This window comes from Strix uralensis, chromosome 32, assembly GCF_047716275.1.
Source record: "Strix uralensis isolate ZFMK-TIS-50842 chromosome 32, bStrUra1, whole genome shotgun sequence".
Classification (NCBI taxonomy): Eukaryota; Metazoa; Chordata; class Aves; order Strigiformes; family Strigidae; genus Strix; species Strix uralensis.
The window spans coordinates 2,986,537-2,999,807 of NC_134003.1; the positions used below are offsets into that span (position 1 = coordinate 2,986,537).

The following is a 13,271-nucleotide window of genomic DNA, read 5'->3' on the forward strand; positions in this document are numbered from 1 at the left end:
TGCTCTTCCCCAGAAGGACTTTGGAGCTTTTTGAGCCAAGAGCAGCGGTTTTGGGGCGCGCGGCTGCGCTCCCCGCGCCCACGGCGAGCTGCCTGCCGGCGGAGGCGGCGACTGAAACCCTTTTGCGCCGGATTAGACGCGGATTAAACGGTTCCCGTTACCCCGCGGGGCCAGCGGGATGGTGTAAATCCGGGGGGGCTGCGTGAGGCACCCACAAAAAGGTGAACTAAACCCTCCCCGCCCGCCCGCGCAGGGGAAGAGCCACCCCTGGGTGTCCTCCAACCCCCCCCCCAGGGCCGTTCTGGTGCCAAATCGCGGTATTTCTGCAACGGCGCCTTTCTCGGCCCGTTTTGCCCCAGGCTGCCGGGGTGTTGGCCGCAGGGCCCCCACAGGCCCCCTTGGCCCCGTGACTCACTTTTTACTGAGGACAAAAGGTTGGAAATGTGGAAATTTCAACCTTTATCCTTTTTTTGTAGATTTTTCTTAATAAAACACCCCGACGGCTCTCCTGTCCCCTGCACCAGCACTTTGCCAAGCCCTCGGTGTCCTGGTCACTACGGGGACACCCCAGGGCCACCCCCCTGTCCCCAAGCTGGCCTCGGGGGTCTGGTGGCCCCTTGTCCCCCCCTCACCCCGGACAGAGCCAGGCGGGCACCGGCGCGGGGGCCACCACGTCTTTAATCGTGCGGGACCGAGCCCTGCTCCTACACGGTAGGACGAGCCCGGTCCTAGCAGGGTTGGGGGGGCCACTGCATCCCCCCACATCCCACCTGGTGTCCCCAGGGGGAGACGGTGGCCCCAGCGACCCCCAGAGTAGCCAATAAATTAAAAAGGATCAAACAAACAAACAAACAAAAAAGGCCCTGGGGAGATGAGGCCACTCCGAGAGGGGGTGGGGGGGACACGGGGACCCTTCTCCCCCCGGGGGGGGTGCAGTGGGGGGACATGGGGACCCTCATTATTCTGGGGGGGGCAAGTGTGGCGGCACAGGGACCCTCATCACCCCGGGGGGGGGCAGTCTGGGGACAAGGGGACCCTTGTCACCCCGGGGGGGCCACCCTGGGGACACAGGGACCCTTGTCAACCTGGGGGGGGGCAGTCTGGGGACACGGGGACCCTCCTCACCCTGGGGGCTCACCCTGGGGACACGGGGACCCTCATGGCTCAGGGCACAGAGCTGGGACCCCCCCCTGGGTGCTGGTCCCATGGGTGCTGGGGACCAGGACGTCCCCGTGTCCCCCCCACTGGCCCCACGAGGGGTTTGGGCAGCACCAGGGGCTTGGTGGCCAGGGAGCGGTGCAGGGTGCCGGGGCGGGGGCCCCCGGGTGGCCCCCCCAGCGAGTGCATGCGGGCGAGCCCCCGGGCCAGGCCCGGTGGTCCCGCGGGCGGCCCCCCCAGAGAGTGTCTCTGTGCCAGGGGCCGCCGGGGCGGGGGGGGGCTGTCGGGGGGCACGTCCAGCCGCCGGAGCGTCGCGTCGCGGGGGGCCGGGGGCAACGGGGCGCCCGGCTGCACCCGGTTGGCGAAGGAACCGGTGCCCGGGGGGGTCACCGGCCACCCCGAGCCCCCCGCCCCGTGCAGCCGCTGCAGCAGCAGCTCCTCCAGGGTGGCTTTGGGGGGGGGGGCCCGGCCCGGGGGGCTCCGGGCACCCCGGGGTGCCGAGGCGGGTGTCCTGGCCGCGTGTCCTGGTGGGGGGCTGCGGGGTGGCCTCGGGGGTGGGCGGCTCGGGGGGGTCCCGCAGGCCCCCGGCCGCTCCCTGGGGCAGCAGCGGGGGGTAGAGGCGGGGGGCTGGCGGCTGGGCCGGGGGCCGGGGGGCGGCGGGGGGCTCCGGGGGGCCCTTGGGGGCGGTGGGGCGGCGGCAGGAGGCCCCCAGCAGCCCGGCGGCCAGGGCGCCCAGCGCGAAGGCACCCAGCACGCAGCCCACCAGCACCGGCACCGGCACCGCCGCCGCCCCCGGCCCGGCCCGACGCACCCCTGCGGGAGCACCCGTCAGCCCGGCACCCCCGGGGGGCCCCTTCTGGTCCCTGGGGTCTCCCTCCCACCCCTGGAGTCCCTCCTGGTCTCTGGGGTCCCCCCACCCCATGTCTTTCTCCTGTCCCCAGGGTCCCTCCTGGTCTCCGGGGTCCCTCTCCTGTCCCTGGGGGTCCCCCCACCCCAGGTCCTTCTGTCTCCGGGGTCCCTCCTGCTGCCCGGGGTCCCTTTTCCACCCTTGGGGTCCCTCCTGGTCCCTGGGGTCCCGCCGCCTCAGGTCCTTCTCCTGTCCCCAGGGTCCCTCCTTGTCCCCCTGGGGTCCCCCTCCCACCCTGGGGTCCCTTTCCCATCCCCGGGGTCCCTTCCTCGTCCCTGGGGTCCCCCCACCCCTGTGATCCCTCTCCCATCCCCGGGGTCCCTCCCATGTCCCCAGGGTCCCTCCCAGTGGGTGTCCGGGGGGGACAGACGGGGTGTCACTGACCGTGAGCCAAGTCCCCGTCACCGTCCCCCGCAGCTGGTGCCTCTGTGAGAGCAGAGGGGGGGTCACCGCTGTCCCCCTGATGTCCTCCACATCCCCCGGTGTCACCCATGTGTCCCTCCCCGTCACCTCATGTCCCCAGAGGTCCCCAGGGTGACACTCTATGCCCCCAGATAGTCCCACGTCCCCAGTGCCCCCCAGTGTCCCCCATGTCCCCCCCTTCACCTTGGCAGGTCCCGGTGGTCCCGGGGGATCCCTCCATGTCCTGCTCAAAGCTGCTCCTGGGGCATGTGCAGGGGGGGGACACACACGTCACCCACCGCCCCCAGTGTCCCCCCCGCTGCGAGGAAGGGACCCAGGAGATGGCGGGGGGTGGGAGGAGCCCCCCAGGGGGGGTCACCGCGGGGGACACTTACGGAAGGTCCTCGGAGAAGGGGACGCAGCCCCGGGGGGGCAGCCAGACGCAGTACGGGTCCCGGGCGGCCAGGCAGCTCCTGGCGGGGGGGGGCAGGCACCGGGTGCTGGAGCCGCCCTCGCACGTCCCTGTGCCCTCACACACCCCCAGCCCTTGCACACCCCTGTGCCCTCGCACGTCCCTGTGCCCTCGCACACCCCCAGCCCTTGCACACCCTCGCACACCCCTGTGCTCTCACGTTTCCATGCTCTTTGCACACTCTTGTGCCCTGATACACGCCCTGTGCCCACATGTGCTCCTGTGCCCTCGCGCACCCTCGTGCCCTCGCACATCTTTGCACGTCCCAGTCCCCTTGCACACCCCTGTGCCCTCGCACACCCCTGTGCTCTCCCACATCTCTGTGCCCTCGCACACCCCCACGCACGCCCTGTGTCCACGTGTGCCCCGTGCCCTCGCACGCCCCCAGCCCTCACACCCCCCCGCACATCCCTGTGCTCTCCCATGTCTCCGTGCCCTCGCACACCCTCGTGCCCTCGCAGACCCCTCGCGCACCCCCGTGCCCCGCCCCGTGCCCCACACGCCCCGTCCCCCTGCTCACCCGCGGCAGGCGCCGTGCCGGGCGCAGCGGCTCAGGGGCAGACGCACCAGGCACCCGGCGAAGGCGACGAAGAGCTCCCGGCCCGGCGGGTGCAGCTCCAGCCCCAGCACCCGGCTGGCACCCTGCGGTCCCTGGCACCTGCACCCCCCCCAGCACCCATCGTGACTGCACCCCCCCCCCCCCCAGCACCCGCAGCCCCACGGCACCCATCAGCAACCCCATGGCACCCGCATGGCCCCAGAGCATTCATCAGCACCCTACGGTACCTGCATGACCCCCCAGCACCCACATGCACCCCCCCCAGCACCCATCAATGCCCCACAGCACCCACATGGCCCCCCCAGCACCCATACGGCACCCACACTACCACTGCACCCATCGGTGCCTGCTGCCCCCAGCACCCACGGGCCCTACGAGCCCCCCAGCACCACCAGCACCCACAGTCCCGTGGTGCCCACGAGCCCCCAGCACCCATGGGCCCTGCGAGCCCCCCAGCACCACCAGCTCCATGGTTCCCACGAGCCCCCAGCACCCACCAGCACCCACGGGCCCTGCGAGCCACCCAGCACCCCCAGCCCCGGGCACCCAGCACCTGGCACTCACCGCCCGGGGTCGTAGAGGCTGATCTCCTCCAGCAGCAGCGTCTCAGAGCCGGTGTCCCCAGTGTCCCCCGGCCCGTGGCTGTCGCTGGGGGGTGCGGGGGTGCCGCCGGGGTGCTGGGTGGCCCCGGGGTGCCACGTGGGCACCAGGACCTTCAGCACCCGCCCGTCCTCGGCGCCCAGGAAGAGCACGGTCTGGTTCCCCCGCGGCCCCGCGCCCGCATCCACCGCCAGCTGCGTCAGCCTGTGCCCAGGATACCCTCGCACGGGGCCTTGCACGGGGCTCCGCAGCCGCTCGCACGCCCTCACACCAGGGGCTCACACACCCGCGCACCGGGGCTTCGCACGCCCCTGCATGGCACCCTTGCACACGCTTGTGACGGGGCCTCGCACGCTCTTGCACACCCTCGCACCGGGGCCCTCGCACCCAGGTCTTACACACCCTCACGTGGCCTCGCACCAAGGCTTTGCACGCCCGTGCACCAGGGCTTCGCACACCCTTGCACCAGGGCTTTGCACGCCCCTCGCACCAGGACCCCTCGTGCACCCTTGCCCAGGCACCTTCCACAAGGACCCTCCCTGCGCCGCAGCACCCACAGGGCTGGGTGCTCCCCTCACCCCCCTGCACACCCACATCCTCCTCGCACAAGCCACCCCCTGTCCCCGGGGCCACCCTGTCCCCGAGGCCACCTTGTCCCCGAGGTCACCCGTCCCCAAGGGCACCCGTCCCTGAGGGCACCCATCCCCGAGGGCACCCATCCCACGCACCTGGTGCCGGTGCGGGTGAAGAGGGGTCGCCCGCCGGCGGGTGCCACGGCGCCGTGCAGCAGCGGGTGCTCCTTGGCGAAGGTCAAGGTCTCGTCGGGGAAGTCCCTGGAGGTGACGACGCCGGCGGCCGGGCCCGTCCCAGCGCAGCAGCCCGGCCTGGGGCACGGCCAGAGTTGGGAACCCGGGTGCCCGGTGGCCACCACACCCCGGGGGGGACCCGGGTGTCGTGGCGGGGGGGGGGTGGTACCTGGGTCGGGGCACCCTGTCCTCGGGCACCGGGGCCCAGGTGCCGGCGGCGCCGCGGGGCTCGGCGAAGGGGCCCTCGAACGCCCGTTCCACGTCCGCCAGGTAGAAGGCGCAGACGGCCGAGCCGGGGATGCTGCGGGGCGGTGGCAGGAGGTGGCACCGGCGCTGGGGACACCCCTGTCCCCTCCCGGGGCTGCCGGGCCGGCCTGGGTTTGGCCAGAGCCCTTCTGTGTCCCTGCTGGTCCCCACATCCCCTTCCTGTGTCTGTGTCCGTGTCCTGTCCCACTATGTCCCCATGTCCCCATTGAGCCCATCCCCATGTCCCCATGTCTGTCCCCATCTCCTGTGCCACCATGTCCCCAGTGAGTCCATCCCCATGTCCCCACATCTGTCCCTCCCATGTCCTCATCTGCTGTGTCCCCATGTCCCCATGTCCCCATTGAGCCCATCCCCATGTCTCCACATCTGTCCCTCCCGGGTCCCCACGTCCCCATCTCTCCTGGCCCCATGTCCCTGCCCACATCCCCCCCCGCCGCGCTCCCCTGCGTGCCCACAGCCCCAGGTCCCCTCAGCCATCCCCGTGTCCCCCCGTCCCCGTGTCCCCGCCGCCGTGCCTGTTGGGCTGGGTGCCGAAGAGGGCGAGGACAGCGGGGCGCCCGTGCAGGGCCCGGGGGGGTGTCACCGCCTCCAGGACATCAAAGTAGAAGACGGCGTCCCCGGGGACGGCGCAGAGCAGCCGCACCTTCAGGAAGGACGTCCAGCGCCGCTCCAGCACCCGCGGGGAGCCCCCCCGGTCGTTGCGGCACACCCGCGCCACCCGCGCCACCACCACCTGCGCCGGCACCCAGGGGTGTCAGCACCCAGGGACCCAGGATGTCAGAACCTGGACACCCAGGGGTGTCAGCACCCGGGGACCCGGGGCAGAGGCAGCTGGGCATCCATGGGTGTCAGCACCCCAGGACCCACGGGAATTGGCACGTGGGCACCCATGGGTGTAAGCACCCAGGGACCCATGGGCATCAGCAGCTGAGCACCCATGGGTGTCAGCACCCAGGGACCCATGGGTATCAGCAGCTGAGCACCCATGGATGTCAGCACATGGACATTGGCACACAGGCACCCATGGGCGTCAGCACCCCAGGACCCACGGGAATCGGCACCCATGGGCGTCAGCACCCACGGGGACCCGGGACATTGGCACATGGACACCCATGGGTGTCAGCACCCCAGCAGCACCCTGGGAGCCAGCAGCACCCGGCCAGACACCCCGGGGGGGCACTGGGCTCTCCCCTGCCTGGTGCCAGGGGGTGGGTGCTGGGTGCCCCCCCGTGCCCCCCCCCCGTCCCCGCACCCACCTTGCCCAGGGCGCCGAGCTCCACCGCCACCTCCCTGAAGAAGAAGTAGACGTAGGGGCCGTAGGGCAGCGCCTGGATGAAGTGGGGCTCTGGGGGGGGCCGGGGGGGGGCCGTCAGCCACCTCCTGTCCCTGCCCGGCCCCCCCGTGCTCAGCCCCCCCATACCCCCAGCCCCCGTGTCCCCCCCAGCCCCTACCCCATCCCTATGCTCCCCTACACCTGTATCCACCCCCCCACCTCCAGCCCCCCGATACCCCCGTCCCCCTCACCCCCCCATATTCCCCCCTCTCCCCACAGACACCCGCCCCCCCGTCCCCCCCCGGTCGCGGGGTACCCTGCAGCCAGCGGGAGCTGTACTTGAGGGTGCGCAGGGGGGGGCGCCCGGGGCTGAGGCTGCGGTAGATCACGGCGTCGCTCGCCTGGAAGTCGGCCACCGTGGCCGAGTAGAGGCTCCCATCTGCGGGGGGGGGACACCGGCGTCAGCCCCACCCTGGGCACCCCGTGTGCGTTCCCCCCACCCCGACCCCCCCTCCCAGCACCCACCGATGAAGAGGGCGACGACGCTCTGCTTGGCGTCGAAGGGGCACCGGGCCTGGCCGCTCACCTCCTCCCCCTCCTGCGCCAGGCTGCTCACCTGGGGGGGCCGAGGTGATGAGACCCCCCCGCTCCTCACACCCTGAGACCCCCCCACTCATCCCACCCTGAGACCCCCCCCGCTCCTCACACCCTGAGACCCCCCCACTCATCCCACCCTGAGACCCCCCCCCGCTCCTCACACCCTGAGACCCCCCCACTCATCCCACCCTGAGACCCCCCCCGCTCCTCACACCCTGAGACCCCCCCCCGCTCCTCACACCCTGAGACCCCCCCACTCATCCCACCCTGAGACCCCCCCCGCTCCTCACACCCTGAGACCCCCCCCCGCTCCTCACACCCTGAGACCCCCCCACTCATCCCACCCTGAGACCCCCCCGCTCCTCACACCCTGAGACCCCCCCACTCATCCCACCCTGAGACCCCCCCGCTCCTCACACCCTGAGACCCGCCCCCCCTGCTCCTCACAGCCCCCCGCTGCCCCAGCACAGAGGCGCTGAGGCCGCCCACACTCGTCACACCTGTGGCCACTGCCCCGCTGCGCCCCCACAGGGACTGAGACCCCCCCGACTCGTGACACCCGCCCCCGCCCCCCAGGCCCCCCCACCTGGTAGGTGCGGCAGAGGGGGCTGAAGGCGTTGGTGCCGCAGGCCAGGAGGGTCCCGGCGTCGCGGGGCACCAGCACCCTGATGTAGTTGTGGCACTCGTCCTGCGCGGGGCCGGGGGGGGCACGGGCGGGGGCACAGGGGGACCCGTCACCCCCACCTCCTCCTGCCCCGAGCGCCCTGTTTGCCCTCGTCCCTTCTATCTCCCCCGCCCTGCACCTCCCAGCCTGTACCCCCCGTGTTCCCCTGTACCCCAACACCCTGCACCCCCACCCCCCCACCCCGTACCCCCATGTACCCCTGAATCCCTCCCCATGTACCCCCTGTACCCCCCACCCTGTACCCCCATTCCCCCACACCCCCCTACCCCACACCCTGTACCCCTCTGCTCCCATACCCCCCCGTACCCCCCTATACCCCCCCATACCCCCCCGAACCCCCCCGAACCCCCCGTACCCCCGTACCTGCCGCCGGCCCCTCATGGCGCAGTTCTCCCTGTCCCGCGCCTCCCAGGTGAGGTGCTGCCGGGTGACAGGGGCGGGGGGGTGGGTGTGGGAATGGGGACCCCCCCCGGCCCCCGCCCCGTGTCCCCGGGGGCAGCAGCCCCGGCCCCCCCTTACCCGCTCGGGGTACAGCGTCCCCTGGGCCTGTCCCAGGTCGAAGGTGTAGATGTGGTCCCTGGGGGGGGAGGGCGTGAGCGTGCGAGGGGGCACCGGGACGGGCGGGGGGACGCGGGGACACAGAGGGGGCAGGGGGAGGCAACGCAGGGGCACAAGCGTGCGCAAGCGTGCGGGTGAGCACAGGCGGAGGCAGGTGGGGGCAGTGGGGCTCGAGCGTGTGGAAGAGGGTGCGAGCGCACACAAGTGTGCATAAGCGTGCACGAGCATGGGCCGGCACGCATGAGTTTACACAAGCGTGCACAAGCACAGACAAGCGTGTACAAGTATGCACAAGCTTGCACAAACACAAGGCCTGTACAAGCACCCACAATCTTGCACAAGCACATAAAGGGGGAATGAGCTTGCACAAGCACAGACCGGCGCGTACAAGCATGCACAAGCGCACACAAGCGCACAGAAGCACACAAAGGAGGAATGAACTTACACAAGCACAGACACGCATGTACAAGCATGCACAAGCGTGCAGGAGCTTGCATAAGCAGACAAACATGCACAAGCGTGCCCAAGCACACGGAGAAGCGTGCCCAAGCACAGAGAAGCGTGCCCAAACACAGACAAGTGTGCCCAGAGAAGTGTGCCCAAGCAGACAAGCGTGCCCAAGCACAGACAAGTGTGCCCAAGAACAGACAAGCGTGCCCAAACACAGACAAGCGTGCCCAAACACAAACATGTCCAAGCGTGCCCAAACACAGACAAGCGTGCCCAAGCATGCCCAAACACAGACAAGTGTGCTCAAGCACAGACAAGCGTGCCCAAGTGTGCCCAAGCACAGAGAAGTGTGCCCAAGCACAGACAAGCGTGCCCAAGTGTGCCCAAGCACAGAGAAGTGTGCCCACAGACAAGCGTGCCCAAGTGTGCCCAAGAACAGACAAGCGTGTCCAAACACAGACAAGCGTGCCCAAACACAAACATGCCCAAGTGTGCCCAAACACAGACAAGCGTGCCCAAGCGTGCCCAAACACAGACAAGTGTCCTCAAACACAGACAAGCGTGCCCAAGTGTGCCCAAGCACAGACAAGCGTGCCCAAGCGTGCCTGAACACAAACAAGCGTGCCCAAGCGTGCCCAAGCCCGAAGCGTGCCCCAGCGTGCCCAAGTGTGCCCGAGCTTGCCCGAGCCCAAAGCGCGCCCCAGAGCGCCCCAGTGTGCCCCAGTGCGCCCGAGCGTGCCCGAGCGTGCCCGAGCGTGCCCGAGCCCGAAGCACGCCCCAGCGTGCCCCACGTGCCCCAGCGCGCGGCCCCGCTCACCGGGCGGCGACGAGGAGGGTGCCGTTGAGGCGCAGCATGCGCTGGAAGTCGAGGCCGAGCGGGGCCGAGCCGTTGTCCCCCCCGAGGCCGCCGAAGCGGGGGTAGGCGGCGGTGGCTGCGGGGACAGGGGGGGACGCGGTGACACCCCGCCGGCCCCCCCAAGGCCCGGGCCCCCCCCGGCCCCGCTCACCTGCCAGCCCCACGGTGCTGCGCGCTACCAGGTCCCGCGGGAAGGACGGGGCGGCCCCCCCCGGGGCGAGGAGGAGGAGGAGGACGAAGGGCAGCGGCACCCCCGGCATCGTCACGGGGGCCCCAGGGGACGCGGGGCTGAGGGTGACGCCCCCCCCCCCCCCCGGGCTGCGAGGGGCCGACCTCAGCGCGGGGAAACTGAGGCACAGGGGGGGGCACAGGGCAGCCCTGGGTGTGGGGACAGCGGGGACGTGCTCCCAGTGCTCCCAGTGTCCCCTCCCAGTGCCCCCAGTACCCTCCTCCCGGTGGTCCCAGTGCTCCCATCCCAGCACCCCTGTATCCATCCCAGTGTTCCCAGTGCCCCCATTTCAGTGTCCCCAGTACCCCCCGCTCCAAGGGCCCGTCCCAACGCCCCCAGTACCCTCCGTCCCAGTGCTCCCAGTGCTCCCAGTGCCCCGGGCACTGCTGCCAGCAGCGTCGGGACACCACGCACGGCTGTGCGCACCCCCACACCCACTCAACCCCCCCACACCCCAGCAGCACCCCCGGCACCCACCTGCGCCCCCACAGCACCCCGAAACACCCACCTACACCCCCCAACGCCCTCACAGCACCCCAAGTGCCCCCCAACATCCACCCAACACCCTCACAGCACCCCAAGTGCCCCCCACCCACACCCCCCAACACCCTCACAGCACCCCACCTACACCCCAAAACCATCCGCCCCAACACCCCCCCAACACCCCCCTGGATCCTGCCCCACCCGCACCCCCAGCGCCCCCCAACACCCCAAAACACCCCAAACCCACCCCGCCCCGACAACCCACCGTCCCCCCACAACCCCCCCCCCCGTATCTCGCCCCGACACCCCCCACCACCCCCCCACCCCCCCGCCCCGACCCCTCCGCGCTCGGTACCGGCTCCGCTCCCCGAACAGCCCCGAGCAGCTCCGCCCCGGAACGGGCCGGGACCGGCCGGAGCCGCGGCCGGGGGCGGGACCGGGGACCCCCGTGGGACCCCCCCCAGGACACCCCCCCCCCCCCCCGCCGGGGCCACCCTATAGATAGGCGTTAATTCCCGTTAATGAGATGATCCTCATTAGCTGCCGAGGGGTGGGGGGGGGTGGGGGGGGTCGGCTTGCACACGCGTGTGCACCCACGCGTGGGAGCGGGCACAGCCCCGCGCACCCCCGCGCCGCCGGCTCCCGTGTCGCTGCACACGGGTGTGCACCTGCCCCAGGGGGACTGGGAGCTACTGGGAGCGACTGGGAGCGACTGGGAGTTAGTGGGAGCTACTGGGAGTTACTGGTAGCCACTGGGGTCCCCCCCAGGTGCCACTCAGGTTCCGGTCCCCACGTGTCACCAGCACCCCCGGGGGGGCCAGCACCCCTTGGGGACCTCCCGGGCTACTGGGGGACCCTGGGGAGACCCCCGAGGCTCTGGGGGGGGGGGGGGGGGAGCCCGGGGGGTCCCAAGGGTGCGGGCACAGGGTGACACCTGGTGGCACCACGCGGCGTGACACGCGGGTCCCCTGGGTGGGAACACACACACACCCCGGTGTCCCCGAGTGGGCGCCCGGAGCCCCCGGGGGCGCGACTGTGTCCCCCAGGGTGTCGATTGTGTCCCTGGGGGGTGACAGCATCCCCGGGAGGTGACCCCATGTCGCCAGCAGGGTGACAGTGTCCCCAGGGGGCGGTGTCCATGTCCCTGAGGGGAGCAACTGTGTCTCTGGGGAGGGGTAACTGCGTCCCCAGGGCTGTGACCGTGTCCCTGGGGGCCACAATCATGTCCCCAGGGGGGTGTCCGTGTCCCCTGAGGGGGGGGTGACAAACAGGCAGAGCCGGGTGACAGTGCTCCGCTTTATTTACAGGCTCTCGGGGTGGGGGGTGACCGTCCCTGTTCCCGTGGGGGTGCAGGCACCGGCCCAGGGGGGTCCCACCCCCCCGCGAGAGCAAAGACGTACAAATAAATTACGACCAGAGGAAAAACATCAGCTGGTAAATCTTGTCCCAGTCCCTCCCAGTCCCTCCCAGTCGCCCTGCGAGAGGGCTGGCTCTGCACCCAGGAGCTCCGCGTCCCTCCAGCGGGAAACGTCCCTCGAAGGAGACAGGGAGGGGGCACCGTGTGTCATCCCCCCCCAAAACCCCTCTGTCCCCTCCGGCGTGGGAGGCTGAGCGCTGGGCGTGTCCCGGGGTCCCCGTCACCGCGGGGTGGGGGTCACGGTGTCACCTCCCCGGGGTCACAGCGTGAAGATCTCGTCCTCGGCGTCGCGGAGGGCGGCCGCCCGCGGGGTCCTGGTGAGGGGCCGGGGGCCGAGGCGGGGGCCCCGGGGGGGCAGCGGGGCGCTGGCGTCGGGGCGCCGGGTGCCTTCGGCCTCGGCCGTGCTGCAGAGGGGACGCAGCGGGGTGGCACTGAGGGGTGGCCTCGTCACACACCCTGCGGCCAAACCCGCTTTCCAAAAGACCCCGTTTTGTCCCCAAAAGGGGAGGCGGGACGGGCGCGCTCACCCTGTGCCGCCGGCGCGGAGCCGCTGGGCCGCTGCCGCCGCCTTGGAGCGGCCGATCTCGGCGTCGAGCTGCCGCAGGAAATCGGTGGCCGAGAGGTCGTGGCGGGACGGGGCCGGGGGGTCCCCCGAGGGGACGGGCGCGTCCTTGTTGTCCTCGTCCTCGTCCTCATCCTCAGGGCGGGGTCCCCCCGGCTGCGCCGGCGCGGGGATGAGGAGGGTGGGCTTGAGGAAGATGGTGTCCGAGGTGTAGAGGCGGTTGGCGCGTTTGATCTGCTCCATCTGCCAGGGACAGGACGGGGACAGGGATGGGGACAGGGATGGGGACAGGGATGGGGATGGGAACAAGGATGGGATGGGGACAGGGACGGGATGGGGACAGGGACAAGGACAGGGAGGGGATGAAGACCGCAGTAAGGCCGGGATGGGGACAGGCCGGGGTGGGGACAGCGATGGGGTGGAGACAGCCAGAGGGGCGAGGGAAGGGGACAGGGACAGGAGGGGCCGGGGATGGCCCCGGGGGAACGGCGGGGCTGCCGGGGGACACCGGGACCGTCCCGCCCCCCCCCCCCGCCCCGGCGATCCCGCCCCTCCGGGGCCCTGGGTGTCCCCCCCCCCTCCGCCTTCCCCGCCGGCCGCTCACCGTCACCCCGTAGCGCAGCGCCAGCCCCGGCAGCGTGTCCCCGGGCTCCAGGCGGTGCTCCCGGGCGGGGGTCCCCGCCGCCCCGCTCCCCGCCGCCATGGCGGGGCGGCCCCGCTCAGCCCCGGCCCCCGCCAGCGCGGGAGGCGGGGGGGCTCATGCGAACAGCCCCGGCCCGGGACCGGCGCAGGTCCCGGCGCTGCGGCGGCCGCTCGCTGAGGGGGGGGCTGAGCCCCACCGCAGCCCCCGGGCGCCCCCCGGCCCCGGTGAGGCCGGTGGCTCCAGCCCCGACCCCGCCGCCCTCGCGGAGGCCTCTGGGACTTGTAGTCCGGGCCCCGGGGAGGGGGGCGGGGGAGACCCGGCCGCCCCCTCGGGCCGTGATGCCGCCA

General features: G+C 71.6%; 2 protein-coding genes across 2 annotated transcripts; both read right to left on the reverse strand.

The window, feature by feature from the left end:
* Window positions 1-1,016: 1,016 nt before the first annotated feature.
* Window positions 1,017-10,144, reverse strand: SEMA6C (semaphorin 6C). Its single transcript, XM_074852946.1, is given in 18 exon segments — window positions 1,017-1,620; window positions 1,622-1,971; window positions 2,450-2,491; window positions 2,672-2,727; window positions 2,863-2,940; window positions 3,460-3,597; window positions 4,063-4,302; window positions 4,827-4,982; window positions 5,074-5,205; window positions 5,687-5,904; window positions 6,428-6,516; window positions 6,761-6,883; window positions 6,970-7,060; window positions 7,628-7,729; window positions 8,090-8,146; window positions 8,246-8,303; window positions 9,552-9,666; window positions 9,742-10,144. Coding segments are annotated over 18 exon segments (2,844 nt in total). The 5' UTR covers window positions 10,085-10,144; the 3' UTR covers window positions 1,017-1,164.
* Window positions 10,145-11,584: 1,440 nt separating this feature from the next.
* LYSMD1 (LysM domain containing 1) lies at window positions 11,585-13,198 on the reverse strand. Its single transcript, XM_074853138.1, has 3 exons — window positions 12,886-13,198; window positions 12,247-12,524; window positions 11,585-12,123 (listed from the first exon to the last, which is right to left on the reverse strand). The coding sequence occupies exons 1-3, from the start codon at window positions 12,982-12,984 to the stop codon at window positions 11,979-11,981; spliced, it is 522 nt and encodes a 173-aa protein (XP_074709239.1). The 5' UTR covers window positions 12,985-13,198; the 3' UTR covers window positions 11,585-11,978.
* Window positions 13,199-13,271: the final 73 nt, after the last annotated feature.